At 43.6% G+C, this 21750-nt stretch overlaps 1 protein-coding gene across 1 annotated transcript in view; it reads right to left on the bottom strand.

Annotated features, from left to right (window-relative positions):
* LOC143959299 (A disintegrin and metalloproteinase with thrombospondin motifs 17-like) overlaps nt 1–21750 on the bottom strand; it is a 435585-nt gene that overhangs the window by 225536 nt on the left and 188299 nt on the right. Inside the window, exon 8 of the mRNA XM_077467981.1 lies at nt 4818–4923. Coding sequence (XP_077324107.1) covers nt 4818–4923 — 106 coding nt within the window. The remainder of the gene's footprint in view (nt 1–4817; nt 4924–21750) is intronic.

Raw genomic sequence — 21750 nt, 5'->3', positions numbered from 1 at the left:
ATGTCCAAATTGGGCCCAAAGTGTCAATATTTTGTGTGGCCACCATTATTTTCCGGTAGGGGTGCAACGGATCGTGACCGATCCGTGATCCGAACGGGCCGACCTGTTCGGATCGGCACCCCATGCAATCAGCGTCTAGCTTCAGAGCGGGCGGCCATCTTGGTACACCCGGCGTCACCCCCAGCGCAAGTTGTTCAGCCTGTGTCAGCCCAAGTGAAGGAATTCCAGAGGAGTCACGCTGGATGCCTTGCCTGCCCTCATTCCAAACTTCTTTTATGCCGGTACCACTACATCTATTACCTAATCTAACCTAATAACTAACTACTATCTATTAGATAGTAGTTAGTGATTATCTAATCCTATCTAAGCCTTTCCACTTGCTTTTATCATTCAGTTGTGGTGGGCACTTAAATACTCCATAACAGGTACAAGGGCACTGGCAGGCATTGAAGGCAATGATGAGATAAAAATTACATGTAAAAATACAAGGGAATGCTCGGCACAGCCACATTGTTTATTTATATAAAAGGTATAACACTATCTTCCCCCCCCCCCCCCAATAAAATGCAGCTTATTACAAGCATAAAAACATTGCATATCACTGATGATTTGCGCCAATAGGCGTCATCCCGGGACTCATCACGGCGGTCTGTTTGGCGGAACTTTGATCGGTGGTGAGCTTGGCGCAAATCATCAGCGATATGCTGACTATGTTTTTATGCTTGTAATAAGCTGCATTTTATTGGGGGGAGATTGTTTATTTAAATAAAAGGTATAACACTATCTCCCCCCCAATAAAATGCAGCTTCATACAAGCATAAAAACATAGTCAGCGTATCACTGATTTGCGCCAAGCTCACCACCAATCAAAATTCCTCCAAAACGACCGCCGTGATGAGTCCCCGGGATGACGCCAATCATGTTGCGACCCATCAGCGCGGCACGATGGGCGCCATCCCGGGACTCATCACGGCGGTCTGTTTGGAGGAACTTTGATCGGTGGTGAGCTTGTCGCAAATCATCAGCGATATGCTGACTATGTTTTTATGCTTGTAATAAGCTGCATTTTATTGGGGGGGGGGGGGAGATGGTGGTATACCTTTTATTTAAATAAACAATGTGCCGAGCATTCCCTTGTATGTTTACATGTAATTTTTATCACATCATTGTGCCTTCAATGCCTTGTATCTGTTATGGAGTATTGAAGTGCCCACCACAACTGAGTGATAAAAGCAAGTGGAAAGACATCTTAAAAGGTGCTGTGTATTAAAACTTCTGGTAGCAGCACTAAGCAGAAGGGGCTTTCACGAGGTGGATCGGTGAAGTTATAGCGTTTTAGAGGAGCACATGGATTCCATCACAGGGGGATTTGATGTTGTTTATAACTTCTCTACACACCTCTGCTTTGGAGTACTAATATGACAAAGGGTTTTGTTGCTTTCACTATCAATTGCAGCATTTGTATAACTTTTAGACTATTTAGAAGTCAGTTCCATTTGAGCGGGGGTCCCTGTCTCTGCCGTGGAATGGGGGGCCCTGTCCCGATCCTATTTTTTTTCTCTTTTTATTCGCTGTATTGGGGTTTTGTGTGGAAGGATTGCTGCTTTCACTGAGTTTTCAGCGATTTTTGTGGTCGGTCACACATGTTCGCTTCTAGGTCTTAGCGCAGTTTCTTTCCTTTTTCCCAGGTGAGCTCCCCTGCCTTCCCTGACTGGCGAGTCGGGAGACCGACTGCCCGCTGTGCCCAGTGTCCCGTCCTCCCCTGGAACGTCCTCCAGGCTACCGAATCACCTCCACATCCTGCCTCTACTTTGGGGAAGGAATCAGTCCACACAGTGTGGTCATGGCGAACAGCTTGAACGCCCCATGTCATTTAAATCCCCTGTATGGGAGCATTTTGGCTTCCCTGTCAAATATGATGAAGGAAAGAGGTTAGTGGATAAAACCGTGACGGTGTGTAGGCACTGTGGCACAAGAAAGCCATATGACACTGGAAACACGTCAAGCATGGCCATGCATTTGAAGCGATATCACCCCGGTGTTTCCCTGACAGGAGTGAAAACGAAAGCTGTACAACAACCGCTTATCGCCACGGCATTTAAGCAGCCCCTTGTTGCACAATCGGACCGGGCTAAAGCCATCACAAAAGCTATTGGTGTGTTTATAGGTGCAGACATGAGGCCATATTTGGTTGTGCAAAACGAGGGCTTTAAACACATGCTGAAAGTGCTTGAGCCACGTTACGACATCCCGTCGTGTACCCACTTCAGCGAAAAGATTGTGCCAGATCTTTATGAGCAGGAGAAGAAAAAATATTGTGGATGAACTATCCCGAGCATCCTCTGTTGCACTCACGACAGACGGGTGGACGTCCAGGGGAACGGAGAGCTATGCGACGATAATCACTCACTTCATCACAGCAGGTATCTGCACCCACTTCCGGGAATAGAATCCCACGGGAGTCATGCCCCTTCCCGCACCCCCCCCCCCCTCGCTGTCTCCTGGGAAACACACAGGTTCCAGGAGATAGTGGGGACCACTTACGACGTGCATCGCATTTCGCATATGCGCTCTAGGGACACTGGAAGTGAAGCCACAACCATTAACTTCCCGATTCCCTCAACGAGAATGGCGGCGGCAGCCGAGCGATTGCTCTGCTTCAGCTGCCGACATGAGGTGCCACGTTGAACTTCCAGTGACCAGTATGAGAGAGAGAGAGAGCGATAACGCCAAATTTAACACAACTGCTCCCCATTCACACCTGAGACCTTGTAACACTAACGAGTCACATGACACCAAGGAGGGAAAATGGCTAATTGGGCCCAATTTGGACAGTTTCACTTAGGGGTGTACTCACTTTTGTTGCCAGCGGTTTAGACATTAATGGCTGTGTGTTGAGTTATTTTGAGGGGACAGCAAATTTACACTGTTATACAAGCTGTACACTCACTACTTTACATTGTAGACAAGTGTCATTTCTTCAGTGTTGCCACATTAAAAGATAGAAGAAAATATTCACAAAAATGAGAGGGGTATATGCACATACAAACAGACACACACACACATACATACATACATACATACGTATATGTATATATATATATATATATATGTATTATATATATATATATATATATATATATATATATATATATTTATATATATTGCAGAGGGTGAGGTGCACGTCGGTCATTGCATAAAGCAATCAAGCCTTCCCAAGGGTTTATATCATATAAAAAAATCAAGAAAAATCAAGAGGGATTGCTGCACAAAAAGTGTTTTAATGAAAAGATTAAAACATCCAAAGTATACTACGACTGCCTGTATACCTTGGATGTTTTAATCTTTTCATCAAAAAGCATCAAACAGCAATCCTTCTTGATTATATATATATATATATTATAAAAAATAAAATACACAATAAAATCAAATAACAAAAATAAAAAAAACTACTGACGCCAGTGGCATAACTACCAGGGTTGCACTACCGGGGTCAGGGAGGCCCTTCTACGGTCCGGAAAGGTTCTAGTCATGCTTCTATTCTGAAGTATAAATACAGATCAGCTGAAAATCTTTAGGATGAAGGCAGAGGAATAGACCAGGATCTTTAGAGCAAATGTGATGCAAGCAGTATACGAGTATATGAAGTATTTTCCTAAGGATATTTGGTTTTGGGAATAGAGATCCTCTCAAGATTTTTACGGCCACAAATAGAGTAGGTCATTGACCCAGCGAATTCCGTTTTCAATCCACCATGTAAAGCTATTAGGTAACATGCTTTTGAGTGATAGTACACCCAAAGCAAAGGGTTTTATTTTTTTTATTTTAGAATAGAGAGGAGCAGGGTTGGAAATTCTGACGTTCTTTATTGCGGTCTGCGTCCCTGTGGGGAGACTCACCCTCACCTTATGTCATGGGAACCACTGTCACCAGGAGAGAACGGAAATCTGAAATTTTAGAACTACCACTATACCCAAGTAGAGGGGAATTCTCCTAGAAGATACTCATGTTTTAGTGACAACTGTCACTGTAGGGATTTCACCTGCTCTCCCTGTTGTCTCTTTGATAGGTAGAAAGGTCTTCAAAAGTAGATAAAACAGGTTAGAAGTCAGATGAACATCAGAAGCACCTATGAAAGAACTTTTATGAAATCAATCCTAAGGATATGAAACTGATCTCGAATGCAAGCTGAGTGTGCCGAATGCCACATTTGCCCATCTACATATGCAAGCCTTATGCCGCGTACACACGATCGGAATTCTCGTTGGAAAAAGCTCTGATGGTTTTCCCGACGGAATTCGGCTCAAGCTGTCTTGCCTACACGCGGTCACATCAAATTCCGATTTATAACGCGGTGACGTACAACACGTACGACGGGACTAGAAAAAGGAAGTTCAATAGCCAGTAGCCAATAGCTTCTGTCTCGTAGTTAAATCTGAGCATGCCTGATTTTTGGCGTGTCGGAATTACCGATAGAAAGTTTTTCCGTCGGGAAAATTGAGAACATGCCATCAATTTTTGGCAGGCGGAAATTCGGACAGCTAAATTCCGATGGAGCGTACACACGCTCGCATTTTCCGATGAAAAGTTCTCATCTGTCTTTTTCTGTCCGGAATTCCGATTGTGTGTACGCGGCATTAGACTAGATCCAAGAATCCCATGCGACTGTATAAAGGACAATGCAACTTTTTAAAAAATATATTACATTTTTTCAGTTACTCAATACTTTCCCTTCCCAGTGGTTTAGGAAAAACCATATAACATGACTTTGCACACAACAAAAAAGTACTGTGATTAAAAATTTTGTAAAATCTTACTTGTGGCCAAGCTCATGAGCTATAGTGAAGGCCAAATTAAGACCATTATCTTCTGCCAGGACACATTTACGTTTAGCGCTGCATGCTCCCCCAAGGTAGGCGATTCCTGTAGATAAATGGAAAGACGATTAAAGCTTGTAAACATCAATGTCATACATTTTTAATTTATTGACACATTACCAGAGTAAAAAGGATAGTATTGTTTTGGAGCACAAAACGGTGATCACAGTAAAAGGAATTGAAATGGATACCATTTTTTCTAATGAAGTTGTAGGTGCGAGTGTTGCGTGACCATCATGGTTCAAGGCAATGAACAAAGAAGTCAGTCACACTCCAATGACATTGGCCTTCACAAAGCTTTATTATTCCAGGACCAGATCACAGAAGGGTCCACCCAGACCAGGCCCAGCTCTGACAAGTTTCACCCAAAAAGTGCTTAATCATCATGATCTTGGACTCTTCTGCGATCCAGTCCTGAAATAATAAAGCTTTGTAAAGACCAATGCCATTGGAGAGAGGCTGCCTTGTTTGTTCATTCCATGTGGGGAGCATTGCAAAGCTTCACCAGCCGGCACCATAAACCACAGAGATGTGCAGGTTTTGAGCAGCAGTTCCCTTTGGCACTATGATTACAAGACAAGACTCCAAAAATTCAAGGTTGAAATTAAAACTACAAATTATAGAACATACAAAAAAGCTCCACAGACATGCAAGGGTGGCTTTTGTTTTTCAAGTACGGGACTCAAAGTACTGAAGCCAGTGGGCCACCATTATAGCCAGATAATTACTATTTTTAGAAGAAAGGCATGCGTTGAGCCTTTCTCAACTTTTTCAACACAGAGGAACCCTTGAAATAGTTCTCCAGTCTCAGGGAAACCCTGCTAAAAATTAGAAGTCTACAAATTATGATACATTAGTGTGATGGTCGGTGGGAAGAATGCTCGTTACACTTGTGGTCATTGGGAAGAATTACCTCCTTACAGATAGCTAAAAAGATCAATGGTGTGAGTGGGAACTTATCCGAGAGGCAGAAATGGCCCAATACTGAAGGAACCCTGGTTGAGAATTGCTGCTCTTTGTGGTAGAGGTTTGTAGATGTGCATGTGAAACGGACCTGTTCGATACCTATATACCCTTAACCACTTGCCGACCAGCGCACGACGATGTACGTCGACAGAATGGCACAGGCAGGCAAATGGGCGTACATGTACGTCCCTTTAAATTTGCCGCCCTGCCATCGGGAGCGCGCCGCCGGCGGCGCACTCCCGCGCTGGTCGGGACCCCCGTGAGTCCGGTCGCGGGACCCACGGACTCGATCGCCGCGGGCATCCCCGCGATCGTCTCACGGAGAGGCCGAATGGAGAAGTGCCGTTGTAAACAACATTTCTCCATTCTGCCTAGCAACTAGTGACGCTGATCTCTGCTCCATGTGATTGGAGCAGAGATCAGTGTTCACTAAATGAAAGCCCAACCCCCCCCCACAGTTAGTAACACGCCCCTAGGAACACTTAACCCCTACACTGCCACCCACTGGTTAACCCCTTCACTGCCAGTGTCATTTACACAGGAATCACTGCATTTATTTAGCAGTGATTACTGTATAAATGACAATGGTCCCAAAAATGTGTCAAAAATGTCCGATGGGTCCCCCACAATGTCGTAGTCACAATAAAAAAATCGCTGATCGCCGCCATTACTAGTAAAAAAATAAATAAAAAATTATTAATAAAAATGCTATAAAACTATCCCTATTTTGTAAACGCTATAACTTTTGCGCAAACCAATCAATAATCGCTTACTGCGATTTTTTTTTACCAAAAATATGTAGAAGAATACGTATCAGCCTAAACTGAGGGAAAAAAATGTTTTTTTATATATTTATTATAACAAAAAGTAAAAAATAATGTGTTTTTTTCAAAATTGACGCTCTATTTTTGTTTATAGAGCAAAAAATAAAAACCGCAGAGGTGATCAAATACCACCAAAAGAAAGCTCTATTTGTGGGGAAAAAAGGACGTCAATTTTGTTTGGGAGCCACGTCGCACGACCGCCCAATTGTCAGTTAAAGCGACGCAGTGCCGAATCGCAAAAAGTGGTCTGGTCTTTGACCAGCAAATTGGTCCGGTCTGAAAGTGGTTAAATTAACACGAAAAACGTATCACTTAAAGCTATTTTGGACGATAAGTAGGAAAACTAGTTTGAACAATTTTATTTCTGTCAGTAAATATATTTCAGACTGTGTATGGAATACCAAGAAAATCAGATTATGCCTTATAAACCAAAGTAAATTGCCAAGTGAATTTGCAAATTGCAAGCCAAGTGCACATTGCACAGTACAGTACCATAATGCTAGGTTACTGGCGAGTCAGCGAGGGCACATAAACACATGACTCAATATTCCCCCCCCAACTGGTCACCATGGGAAAGGCCTTAATAAATGCACAATTATCATACTGCCAACAGCTACTCCCCTATGTGTAACTGATATTGGTGTTAGAGGTCAAGCTCCAGCTGTCCCGGCAGCTGAATAAAAGTTTTCAAAGTAGATATGGTGATTTCCAGCATAAAAAAAAAGAAAAAGCTGCAAAGACTAGGAATAACCTACCTATTTCGAAGAATCACTATCAACAAGAACCTGGCATCTATATACAGTTGCACAAAAACTCATGTTTGAACAGATACAGAAAACCAGGTCTTACACTGATTGTGTACATATTTGGTGAGTCCCGTGTATGCCAACCTTTCCTGATATAGTACATGAGTTTGCCATCTAGACCAGTGATCTCCAAACCCCACCCGTGGGCCAGAAGTGGCCCTTATCGTTCTTTATCTAACCCTTTGGGCACTGTCCCACCCACTGATCTCGGGCACTATTAACTCCTTGGTATCGACAGTACACATATTTGTGGCCTCTCAGAGGGTGGGTCCTAATGCCGAGTGGCGGCATATGTGTGGCCCTGTGTCAACTACTTGCCGTACTGAGAGCATTCTCCACGCACGCTCCAAACACATTAGCTGGCGGGGATCGGTAAGGTCCCGCTGCATGCTCGCTATCGGGAGCCTTGCGATCATGTGACAGCCAATCACATGACCCAAACGTCTGCCTCCCCGCTTTTGGAATGTTTTAAAGGGGCGGGAGGCACCAGCACTAAAGGGTTAATGGTTAATGTCACTGAAATGAGGTACTATTCCACTGACACCAATGATGAGGCACCATTTCTTCCACTGCTATATATACACAATTGGGGCACTATTCCTTCCGCTGCAACCAACAATGGGGCATTATTCCTTCCATTGCCACCAACAATGGGGCACTATACCTTCCACTGCCACCAACAATGGGGTACTATTCCTTCCACTGTCACCAACAATGGGGCACTATTCCTTCCACTGCAACCAACAATGGGGCACTACTATTCCTCCCACTGACACCAACAATGGGGCACTATTCTTTCCACTGACACCAACAATGGGGCACTACTCATTCCACCGACACCAACAATGGGTCACTATTCCTTCCACTGCAACCAACAATGGGGCACTATTCATTACGCTGACACCAACGATGGAGCATTATTCCTGCTCCTGCTGAACACAGGCATATTTTATTTTTTTACTCTGTAAGGTTCAGGGGTGCTAGCTACTGTAATAATGCTTCAGGATCACGTGCAAAGCTATTCGTTTTCTTCAAGGCAGACAAAAAATGGTGCTTTCAGCAGCAAATGTAAATAGCTTAACGCCAACAAAGAGACAACAAAAAAAGTCCATTTATCTTAAGCGCAAATGAAACATAAGGTATCAGTCACATAAGCAGTTTACCCACCAGCAGGATCTGCCCCGACTGAACAGTTTTCAGCAGTTTCCAGCCAACGTGCAGCATAGGCAGGTGCCTCCTCTCCAAACTCCTACTACTCACCCCACCTGCACTAGAAGCTTCCTGTCTTCTAAGTATTTGCTTCAGATAAAGCTGCAGATAAAGCTTGCCCCTTTTCAAGACCAGAGGTTCTTTCAGGTCTTAAACAGGTAGTTAATGCGAAGACTGTAAGTCAGTCCTCATCTTTATTATTGCACTGTCCTGGAACTTCTCAACCTGCACGGTTGAGGACCCCCGAATACACCAGAAACCATCTGCCTTAAGGGAGGACCACAACCCAAGTATGGGCAAAACCTAGCACCCATCCTCGGTATCCTGTACAACTCCCATAGCCCACCAAGCCTGGGGCACTTTCTATTCTCACTAATGCTGAGGCATGGTCTACTCCCACTGGCCACAGTCTTGCCCCTGTAAATTCTGATGGACAGTAAATTGTCCCTTTGTTTAGAAAGTTTGGAGACCTCTGATTTAGACTGCCACCGTCTCCCTGACACCCAAAGAGGCGGGCATCAGCGGGCACAGCATCCCCTGCATCTCCCAGAGCCTGGACTCCTTCAACCTCCTCTCCGCTTATGGCTCCAACATCAACAGTGATGGCATGGGATGGAGGAGATGGGACTAGAGGAGGAAGAAGACATGGAATGGAGAAGATGGGAGGAGGGAAGAGGAGGAGAAGATGGGAGGAGGGAAGAGGAGGAGAAGATGGGAGGAGGGAACAGGAGGAGAAGATGGGAGGAGGGAAGAGGAGGAGAAGATGGGAGGAGGGAAGAGGAGGAGAAGATGGGAGGAGGGAAGAGGGGGAGAAGATGGGAGGAGGGAAGAGGGGGAGAAGATGGGAGGAGGGAAGAAGGGGAGAAGATGGGAGGAGGGAAGAAGGGGAGAAGATGGGAGGAGGGAAGAAGGGGAGAAGATGGGAGGAGGGAAGAAGGGGAGAAGATGAGAGGAGGGAAGAAGGGGAGAAGATGGGAGGAGGGAAGAAGGGGAGAAGATGGGAGGAGGTAAGAAGGGGAGAAGATGGGAGGAGGTAAGAAGGGGAGAAGATGGGAGGAGGTAAGAAGGGGAGAAGATGGGAGGAGGGAAGAAGGGGAGAAGATGGGAGGAGGGAAGAAGGGGAGAAGATGAGAGGAGGGAAGAAGGGGAGAAGATGGGAGGAGGGAAGAAGGGGAGAAGATGGGAGGAGGTAAGAAGGGGAGAAGATGGGAGGAGGTAAGAAGGGGAGAAGATGGGAGGAGGTAAGAAGGGGAGAAGATGGGAGGAGGGAAGAAGGGGAGAAGATGGGAGGAAAGAAGGGGAGAAGATGGGAGGAGGAAAGAAGGGGAGAAGATGGGAGGAGGAAAGAAGGGGAGAAGATGGGAGGAGGAGAAGATGGGAGGAGGGAGGAGGAGGAGGAGAAGATGGGAGGAGGGAGGAGGAGGAGAAGATGGAAGAAGAAGGAGGGAGAGAGAGGAGGAGGGAGAGGGAAGACAAGGAGGAGAAGATGGGAGAGGGAGGAGGGAGAGGAGAAGATGGGAGAGGGGGGAGGAGGAGGAGAGGATTTAAATTTCTTAAGCAGTAGCCAGTGCCCACCAGGGAAGAGAACTCACATGGAGACCAGGTTAACTTATATTAACGGCAACATTTGAAGAAGTACAACAGTGGTGGCTTACATATCCGCACTGGCTAGGGTACTTACAATGAACCACACTGTGAAGATCTACACACAGTTGATAGCCGACAGTATCCGACAGAGGAGGTGGCTGTGAGGCAGACCGCTACAGATATTCAAACAGGAAGGGCTGCATTCCAAGACACAGAGAAGGTCCTTAATCTGTCCCTCCTCCACAGGAACCTCTCCATATGCTAAATCAGGGGTCTCAAACTGGCGGCCCTCCAGCTGTTGAGAAACTACAATTCCCATGAGGCATTGCAAGGCTGACAGTTACAAGCATGACTCCCACAGGCAGAGGCATGATGGGACTTGTAGTTTGGCAACAGCTGGAGGGCCACCAGTTTGAGACCCCTGTGCTAAATGGTCTGGCCCTAGCCAGTGGCCTTGACCTAACCACTTGCAAAATGCATGCCAACTGAAGGGGGACAGTACTATTTATTAGCACTGCCTACACCAAAAAAGGCTGCGGGGGTCATCCATTTGTACAGCTGCTCCCTTGATGACGCATATGGAGGCCTCTTGCCCCGTACACACAAATGTTGGATGTGAGCTTGTTGGCTGAAAGCCCGACCGCGTGTATACTCCATCGAACATTTGTCGTCTGACTTTCCGCCAACAAAATGTTGGCTAGCAGGTTCTCAAATTTTCCACCAACAAAAGCTTGTTGTCGGAATTTCCGATCGTGTGTACACAAGTTCAAACGCACAAAAAAGTTCACGCATACAGAAGCCGCACAGGCTATTGAACTTCCTTTTTCTCGCCTCGAACGTCACCACAATCCCACATTTGTAATTGTTGGCCAACGTTTGTGTGACGGTGCGTATGCAAGACAAGTTGGAGCCAACAACCCTCGAACAAAGTCAGATTGTGTGTACGGGGCATTAGAGTGACATGGGCTCCCCCTCGTTCTCCGCTCTCCCACCCGGCGCTCGCTGCACAGCACCACCCTTGCAAGGAGGCCACACTACATGTGCCTACACGCACATTCAATGGTCTTCTCATTTTAGCTCATACTGTACATTTCTTACAACTACACCTATAGCAAGGGCTTTATTCATCTTTAGTCAAAAGCTGCACAATTTGTTTCCATCTGCAGACACTCCTTACCTGCATAGACAGTTTTTTTGGAAAAGGTGACCAAAGCCTTTAAATAGCTGCTTGCCCCGACACAGAGATCCATGTACCGGGCTTGTTTCTTACAGGCATCAAATAAGTCTGAATTTAATTAAACCCTCATTCACATCGAATTCCCGGGAGCAGAAAATGAAAGCTTGCACATTTGATATCAGCGGCTTCTCTCTGTAGAACAGTAGCATTGCTTCATTCAGACAGATCTGTAGATACGCGGTGAATGACAGGCCTGTATACACTTGTTAGCCGGGTTACACACAGTTTCCACACAGTCGGCTTCTCCATAGGTTACCCCGGGACAGGTCCTCAGACTGGACTGAAAAGCTGACGGAATTTCACTACTTGCATGGAAAATCTGATAGGGTCTCCTCGTATAAACCATTTATTTTCACTTGAAGTGACCTCAGATAAACCATCTGGGCTTCATTTGCTTCCTGTCATCCGGGACCCATTTGTACATTTACCATCGTAAAAGAATAAAGGTCAGTCTTCAGAGACCTCCAAAACGGTCATATACAGTCCTTACACAGGCTTCCAGTTCTCACCGCCTATTAAAAATGCTAATTGCCTGGCTTCTCATATTTAAAGTGACACTAAAGCTTTGTTTTTTTTTTTGTTTTTTTAAATAACAAACCTAGAATACTTACCGCCACTGTGCAGCTCGTTTTGCATAGAGTGGCCCCGAATATCCTCTTCTGGGGTCCCCGCGGCTCCTCCCCACATCAGATAACCCCCCAGGAGGAGCGCTCCCCCCGGGGGGGGGGAGAGTTACCTTGCAGGTGTGCTCCCGAGTCATGCATTCGGCGTCCATAGCCACCAAACGTATGACTCGGCCCTGCACCCCGGGGCATTGAATTTGATTGACAGCAGCGGGAGCCAATGGCTGCGCTGCTATCAATCAAATCCAATCAGGACCAGAGACATACCGGCTTTTGCAGGTATGGGGTACAGGCTAAGTAAAACGGGGGCTCGGGGGGGGGGGGGGGCTGCAGCATTAAAGGGGTTGTAAAGGTTAATTTTTTATTTTCTAAATAGGTTCCTTTAAGCTAGTGCATTGTTGGTTCACTTACCTTTTCCTTCGATTTCCCTTCTAAATGTTTTTTTTCCTTTGTTTTCTTTGTCTGAATTTCTCACTTCCTGTTCCTCCTCAGTAAGCTGTTCTGGCTCACTAAACACTGCTCAGATGATGGTGTGAAGTTTACTGAGGAGAAACAGGAAGTGAGAAATACTGAAAAAGAAAAAAAAAACATTTAGAAGGGAAATCAAAGGAAAAGGTAAGTGAACCAACAACAATGCACTAGCTTAAAGGAACCTATTTAGAAAATAAAAAACATTGCTTTACAACCCCTTTAAAGAAGGGTTTTCACCTCAATGCATTCTATGCATTGAGGTGAAAACCCTTCTTTAAAGGGGTTGAAAAGCTTTGTTTTTTATTTTCTAAATAGGTTCCTTTAAGCTAGTGCATTGTTGGGTCACTTACCTTTTCCTTCGATTTCCCTTCTAAATGCATAGAATGCATTGAGGTGAAAAACCTCAAAGGTTTAAAACCTGACAGGGGTTATAATCCTTCCTTACTCTATTCAAAATGAAAAAAAAGTTTTGCCTTTGTTTTACTTTAACAACCCCCTGCCCGCACTATAGTGTGGGCTCTGAAAGACACAGCGACCACAGAGTGCGCCAGATGCGCACCCCCAGGGGGTGCACAAGGGGGGGTGATTTTGGGAGGACAGCATGGCTGCCCTCCTGGAACAACAGAGCCGCTCAGTAGCCATCTTTCAGTTAGAGCATGGTAAGAAAGTGGTTAAAGCTATAAGTGAAGGCCATTTACAAACCTTACAGTCTGGCTGAAAAACTCCCAGAGATGGCTCCCGCCGCCCACCCCCGGTCTGTCTTGCTGCTAGCACGCTGCTTAGACACTCCCAGACATTACTACGTGTCTCTACCATCACAGGAGAGATTTAAAGTGATTGGAAAGGCTTGTTTTTTTCTCCTATAAAAATAACAAAACATGTTATACTTACCTCCTCTGTTGCAGTGGATTTCCATAGAGCAGCCCCGATCCTCCTCTTCTAGGGTCCCTCTTCTGTGATTCTGGCCCCTCCCCTCCTGTTCAGTGCCCTCACAGCAAGCAGCTTGCTATGGGGGGCACCCGAGCCGAGTCACAGCTCCCTGTGTCCATTTAGACACAGAGCCCCGACCCGGCTCCCTCTCTCTCTCCTGATTGGCTAGATGACTTTGCCAAGCAGGAGGGAGAATCTCAGATGGCTGCGACAGTTGTGGACATCACTGGACAGAGATGGACCTCAGATAAGTATCAGGAGGGCTGCTGCACACGGAAGGCTTTTTTATCTTAATGCATAGAATGCATTAAGATAAAAAAATTTAAAAAAATCCTTCTGCCTTTACAACCTTTTTAATGTTCTTTTATTATGGGTATTGTTTTATGGCCACTAGATGGAGCTGAGGAGCATAGTAAATACATACATCTTTGTAACACAGATACAATGTAACAATTCTAGAGAACGTCAGGGGGATTGAGAAGGTAAAAGTAACTGATGGACTTGTTACAAAAACATATGTATTTCATATCGCCCAACTTTTTGAGATGGGAATGAGGGACACCTACTAGAAAAAGTATGTAGGCATAGGACATCCCCCCTGCCACACGCCCTTAAAGGAGAACCAAAAAAAAAAAAAAAAAGGGGGGTAGTTAAACCCACAAGGGCTTTCTTATATTTTACCACCACTGTCCCTTTATTTTGGATTTTGAAATGTACAAGAGATAAAATGATAATTCTCCCGCTCTACAAGACTCTGGTCCGGCCGCACCTAGAGTATGCTGTCCAGTTCTGGGGACCAGTCCTCAGGAAGGATGTACTGGAAATGGAGCGAGTACAAAGAAGGGAAACAAAGCTGATAAAGGGTCTGGAGGATATTAGTTATGAGGAAAGGTTGCGAGCACTGAACTTATTCTCTCTGGAGAAAAGACGCTTGAGAGGGGATATGATTTCAATATACAAATACCGTACTGGTGACCCCACAATAGGGAGAAAACTTTTTCGCAAAAGGGAGTTTAACAAGACATGTGGCCACTCATTAAAATTAGAAGAAAAGAGGTTTAACCTTAAACTACGTAGAGGGTTCTTTACTGTAAGAGCGGCAAGGATGTGGAATTCCCTTCCACAGGCGGTGGTCTCAGCGGGGGGCATCGATAGTTTCAAGAAACTATTAGAAAAGCACCTGAACAACCACAACATACAGGGATATACAATGTAATACTGACATATAATCACACACATAGGTTGGACTTGATGGACTTCTGTCTTTTTTCAACCTCACCTACAATGTAACAAATGCAGCAATTTAGAAATCGGATGAAAGGTTTAGCACTGGCAAATACTTTTTGAAAGATAAATAGTGCATTTTATATACATGGGGGACAAATAAGGAGGAAAGAGGGACAGAGGGACATTGCTCCTAATCCGGGACAGTCCCTCGTAATCAGGGACAGTTGGGAACTATGATATTTCCTATGCTCCTCAACACCATCTAGTGGCAACAATGTGGTATTCTACTACGACCCATAAATAAAGGAACATTCATCCACGAGACAAAACAGCCTAAAGAACATTCGTTTTTGCCCAATTTGCACACAAAACGAATGTACATGCAGATTCACTAAAGACAAATGGCTACATAGTTTTTTTTTTATAAATCAGCACCTAAAAAAGGTACAAATAAAAGAAGCAGTGTCTTGCTTTGGCTAACATTCCTCCAGCAAGAAAACTTTGTCATTTCTGCTTTGAAAGACGTTCTAATTGGGGATTTCTAATTAAACGGTCCCTCCCATCGCCCTCACCTCCAGGCCAAATCAACATATACATGTTCAGAGCACATAATCAGCACTTTGCACCATGCATATTGTGGGGGGAGTATGGATCAGACTTAATTACATTCTGCAAAGTGATGGCACAGTAGACGATGAATAATGGTTTTAACAAAGTCATTAATCCTAAAAACAGCATTTAAGGACATTCTGGCATTCAGCTAGAAAAATAAAATTTTAAAAGCTGAACTCTGGGGCACAAAAACTTTAATTCAACCACTTCAGCCCCGAACCATTTTGCTGGCCAAAGACCAGACCACTATTTGCAATTTGGCACTGCATCGCTTTAAATGACAATTGCGCGGTCATGCGACATGGCTCCCAAACAAAATTGACATCCTTTTTTTCCAGAAATAGAGCTTTCTTTTGGTGGTATTTGATCACGCCTACGGTTTTTATTTTTTGCGCTATAAACAAAAATAGAGCGACAATTTTGAAAAAAAAGCATTATTTTTTACTTTTTGTTATAATAAATATCCCCCAAAAATATATAAAAAACATTTTTTTCCCCTCAGTTTAGGCTGATACGTATTCTTCTACATATTTTTTTTTTAAAAATCGCAATAAGTGATTATTGATTAGTTTTTCGCAAAAGTTATAGCTTTTACAAAATAGGGGATAGTTTTATGGCATTTTTATTAATAATTTTTTTTTTTTTTTACTAGTAATGGCGGCGATCAGCGATTTTTATTGTGACTGCGACATTATGGCGGACACATCGGACATTTTTGGGACCATTGTCATTTATACAGCAATCACTGCTATACAAATGCAGTGATTCCTGTGTAAATGACACTGGCAGTGAAGGGGTTAACCAGTGGGTGGCAGTGTAGGGGTTAACCAGTGGGTGGCAGTGTAGGGGTTAAGTGTTCCTAGGGGTGTGTTACTAACTGTGGGAGGCTGGGCTTTTATTTAGTGAACACTGATCTCTGCTCCAATCACATGGAGCAGAGATCAGCGTCACTTGTTGCTAGGCAGAACGGGGAGATGCTGTTTACAACGGCATCTCTCCGTTCAGCCACCCCATGAGACGATCGCAGGTATGCCCACGGCGATCGAGTCCGCGGGACCCGCGACCGGACTCATGGGGGTCCCGACCAGCACACGAGCTGATCCCAGAGTTCAAGCTGTATTAAACCCAAAAGCAAGCATTTTATTGCAGCTTACCAATGCTAAGATGTGCTGGCTGCATTCGTTTTCATATTTAGGCTCTTTCTTCTATTTTCACCTGGTGATCCTGTTAGCAAGTCTATTGTTTTTCAAAAATAACAAGCACTCTTTCAGAAATATCAGCTTACATGGATACAAACTAACACTGGAAGGGGGGTGCTTACAATGAACGGCTTTTATTTATGCAAAACTTTAGGGTCAACGTGTTACTAAACCCAGGACCCAGGACCACAGTACACAGAACATGGAAATGCAATTATGCACTGGAAGTTTTTTGGGGGGGATTTTAAATCTGCCAAAAACAGAAAATCTATTTAAAAAAAAAAAAAAAAATCTTTATTTGTACAACGTCCCCATGTCACCTTCACTTTACCCATTGTCCTCCCCTTTCCATAATTCCAGTGCAATATGCGCTTTCCCCCCCACCCCCTCCCTATTAACTTCACTTATGCGCTTCCCACAATTTCTTCCGTTCACTTCACTAGTTTTGCCCAGATAAGCTGATATTATACTTATTTCTTTTACCCTATCCATCTAGACTAGAATCATCACACCATATAGCTCCCCGGAGCTGCCACAGGGGACTATTTATCAGGTGGTAGCACTATGGGCTCGAGACCTGCTGGAGCATGGGTAACGTCTGTCGCTCTTCCCCCATTCTTTATTTTTAAAAGACTCCTTCAATCTTGATGCTGTAAGGTAATCATTCTGTATCTTTCTATCTTTCGATCATCATTTTGCTTTTTTGATCTAATCAGATAACCTCCCGATGAAGCGGTTAATGTCCGCGAAACTAGTTGAGGAAACGGACATCTGTGATAAATTGTTTTATTGTGACTACCCACTGGTGACATACATGTGTATCGCTATTATGTTTTTAATATGTAAATGATGATTTGTTTTTTGGCATCAATAATATCATCTGTAACTTTTATAATTATATTTTTTTGTTACATTATTTATTGTATTGTTTTTATTGTACCACAATAGTCCAACTGCCCCCTTTTCTTTTGGTAGCCTGGTTGGGGGATCAGGCTCCCGATCTCTATACTACTTGATTTCTGGATGATGGTACAAACTCCTATATCTTTATCACTGCTTTTCATCACAAGAGGTCACATTTCTCTTTATTTGTACAAAGCTAAAACTTTTTGGTGATATAAAAGTTGAAATAGAAACTTGTCTTTTGGTTGTCACATGGAAAAGTTAATTTCTTTTCTCTTTCACAGAAACTTTGACAGAGTATTTATCCCAACATGTTTCACCGCTAAAGGCTTGCTCAGGGGATTTTTTTGATAGTCACTGTTTAAAACACAAATTATATTAACATAATATACAGTACAGCAAAAATAAACAGTCAAAGAAATAACAAATGAATAAATGTTGTTAGCCATGTTTAGCCATCTAGAGCTCACCCAAATATTGTGTTAATTCTTGATATTTCTATATTGATGCTATATTTCTTACTTTTTTTTGTAACTTGTTTTGCCATGTTTGTTTCATCTAGACAGAATATTTCTGGGCCTTTAGATTTTTTGGCCATTCTTTTGTTTTTCTGCTATTTGTTCTCCCCCTGCTTTGGATTGGTGTTTCATTGGGTGCTGTGTGCGACTGTAGATGCCAGGTGCGACCGCACGGACAACTAGGGCGCTCGTGGGTTATCCTAGCAGTGGCATTTTTAGCCATTGCCATGCGTCCTTTTTATGCTCATCAAAACCCCAATTTCATCTATGGGTTTCTCTGTGACCCTTCTGGTTTACCATCTTTCTCCCCCGCCCTTTTGAGCGGTGGTTGGTTGCTTTACAGCTGAGGACTGATCGCTGTTCTCTCCCCTTGGCAGGTTCCCACGAATGTCCTCTGGCCTCCAGCAAGTGGCGGCGCCGTCACTCTTGCCTGCGTCACTCCTCCCTCCTTTGAGCCACGTCTCCTGGTCAATGCAGTAACCTCAGGATTCCGGCGCATGCGCAGCGACGTCTGCACGTTCGCACCCGGCCGGTGACATAAGACGCCAGCCAAAGGGAGGGTATATAGAGCAGGCACTTCCAGCTTACATCTTGCTGGAAATCCAAGGGTGAGCATACATTGCTAACCTATTCTACATTTTCTATATCCATTGCTGTTAAACTGCTACTGACTGAATGTATTCCTTTTGATAAGGACTCAGTCGATGTGTAGCAGTCTTGGGCACCAATTTGTTTAGTCGCTGAACATTTATCTTTTTGGTTTAGCTTCTTTAATATAGAAAATTAAATAGTTGCCTTTTTTAACATGAAACTGTAGAGTTTATATTCCTCTTGCTTTTGGAGGTTTATATAGTTTCATATGTGTGTCTTATACCCTACTTATACTATATTTCTCTTTTGCTTTTTATTTTTTCAGTTATTTGATCATTCGCATTCCAATCTGGCACCTTTGGTTATGTCTTCATTAGCAATTTTTGCTGTGAGTGTGCTTAAAAGTTATATACCTATTTGATGTGTCACCAGCATTATTTGGTGTCCTTTATTTTTATTTTGTCGATATTTAAGTAATTTACAACTAACTATACATTATAGCTTGGTCTTTGTGTACCCTCTGTGGCCGCACGGTGTCCCTTGTGCCATCTGCAGTGCCCTCCTTTGGTCCCTGTCTGGAAGCACTGGGAGACAATATTTGGGTGAGCTCTAACATGGCTAACAACATTTATTTATTTATCTTTGACCGTTTTGCTGTACTGTATATTACTTTGGTATAATTTGTCTTTTGAACAGTGACTATCGAAAAATCCTGAGGAAGCCCTTAGTGGCGAAACATGTCGGGATAAATACTGTCACCGTTTCTGTGAAAGAGAAAATAAATTAACGTTTCCGTGTGACACAACCAAAAGACAAAGTTGCTTTTTCAAATTTTATATCCCCAAAAAGTTATTAACTTTGTACAAATAAAGATGCATTTTTTTTTATATAGATTTTCGGTTTCATTCTGTTTTTGGCACCTTTAAAATCCCCAAAAACCTTCCTGCACATACTTCCTATTCAGGGATGTTGGTGCCGTTTTGATTTTGTTGCCAATCCATACCACAACCCATATGGAAATGCAATTATTTAAGTAAATATACACTGCTAAATACCTTTTCTTATCAGCAGTATATAGCAGTCTTGTGACTTCTATTAGTGTCTGGTTAAAGCTTGCAGGAGGAATTTTCATTCTCCTCAGACTGTCCTCTGAGGATGCACAACCCCTGACCCCCTGTGTGGACAATGCTGATCACATGCATTCTCCCAAGAAAAAAAAAAAAAAACTCTCTAGCACTACACACCATACTGAGCATGTGCAGAGTGCCTCCAAGGCTCTGTTCTATCAGGAGATGGATTGGGGACAGTGGAAGAAGAGGAGAATCAGAGAAGACAGGAGCCTTTTCACACAAGGCAGACGATTAACCCCTTTGGTTCCACAGCGAGTATAACAAGCATGCATTATAGCATATACACACTGATTTTTACTGTTGTGGGTTTAGTAACACTTAAAGAGGAAGTAAACCCTAATAGGTTTACTTCCTCTTTCATTCCCTGCAAAGGCAAAGCATAATGGACTACTATGCATTGCATAGTAGTCCATTATGTGTCACTTACCTGACATAGGAGCCAGCGAAGTCACCGCTGTCCCCTGTAGTCCGCCGCATCCATCTTCTCGGTGGGGTCTTGCTGCTCCGCCGCTGTAATTCGGCGAAGCCGCGATGACCTCACTCCCGCACATGCGCACGGGAGCCGACACGCGCGGCATCTTTGACGATGCCGCGCTCAGTGCGCCTGCGTAGACAGCGGTGCCTGTCTTTTGGCAACTATCTCCTAAACCGTGTATGTTTAGGAGATATTACTTGGACCTACAGGTAAGCCTTAATCTAGGCTTACCTGTAGGTCAAAGTGTGTTGTAAGGGTTTACAACCACTTTAAAATGAAGAAAAAACTCTTTGCTGTAACTGCTTATAAAGTGTGAGCTGGAGTTTGGCTTCAATTTGTTAGTGTATTTAAATCTGCTAGTACAGCTAACATTTCCCCTCCCCCACATTGACAATACAACTGTCCAAAAATGGTGCCCTCTGAGCGCATTCATCCATAGTGGGGGCACTCACACAGGAGGTGTGTTACTGGCCAGGTGAAAACGGATGGGGAAAAAAAAAAAACGAATGCAGCCCCCACATCTAATGACTGGTAAGCTGCAATATAATACATTCTTGAGTTTAATACCACTTTAAACGTCTTGGTTTGGAAATGTCCTAATTATATTTCTCCTCTAAAAATGATAACCAAGAAACAAACGTCTGGATCTTCATAAAGAGGATTCCAGATGTGACCCAGCGTAAGTAACCTCATCCTCCGTTGTAGAGACGAACGCCAGACCACAAACAATGGTTTCTCATCGTCCGTTATGTTCTATTAATATTTACAGCACAGCAAAGGAAAGACGTTTTGTATGGATACATTTAAGGTCAAGTTCTTCATCCACATCTCACGACTTTAACTGAACCACGTTCACCAGAATGTTTATCCATCCAAGAGGCAGGGACAGCGGCCGCTCTACATGAACCACTGGAGCGGTTTTTGAAGAAATCATTGCAATCAGTTCCAGCTGTTCCTCTTTCCATATTTTTGTTGTGTAGATTTCAGGAAGGAGGCCCAGTTTATACTGACTTTACATTCCAACTAAGCAGCTAAATACGCTGTATATGGTTGAAATACATATACGGGAACCAATGGTGGACAAAGCCACCAAAAAAAAAAAAAAAATGGGGGGGATCCAATGTGTTTGGTTGAGGGCTTGTATCTTTAGTGCAGACTTCTGGTAATTTTTGGTGAGAGCAGGTAAATTTAGGCAGGCCTAGCTAGAAGCTAGGCCTGTTTGTTTTGATCTGTGTGGGCTGGGAGTGGCTCAGAGTAGGCTTGTGACTCACAGATAGAAAAAGGCTATAAAAACAATAATAAACTGCGCTTAGGCATAAAACACCAAAAAAACAAACAAATACAAAAAAATATTAATAAATGAAAAAAAGGCTGCAGCTCAAAGTGGGATACATACACAAAACAACATAAAGAAAAATACTCAAGAGCTGCGCACAGGCACCATTAAATAACCAAATTAATATTATATAAAAATAGATCACACAAAAATGAATTTAAATATTGTGATAAATGACTCTAAAGCCTCAAAAATATCCCCATTGATCGAAACTAGATGTGCTTAAAGA

This window comes from Lithobates pipiens, unplaced genomic scaffold, assembly GCF_037356315.1.
Source record: "Lithobates pipiens isolate NorthernLeopardFrog02 unplaced genomic scaffold, aLitPip1_a1.2 Scaffold_7, whole genome shotgun sequence".
NCBI classification, from domain to species: domain Eukaryota; kingdom Metazoa; phylum Chordata; class Amphibia; order Anura; family Ranidae; genus Lithobates; species Lithobates pipiens.
The sequence above is the reverse complement of the archived record's forward strand: the minus strand, read 5'-3'. Positions and strand labels throughout refer to the sequence as shown.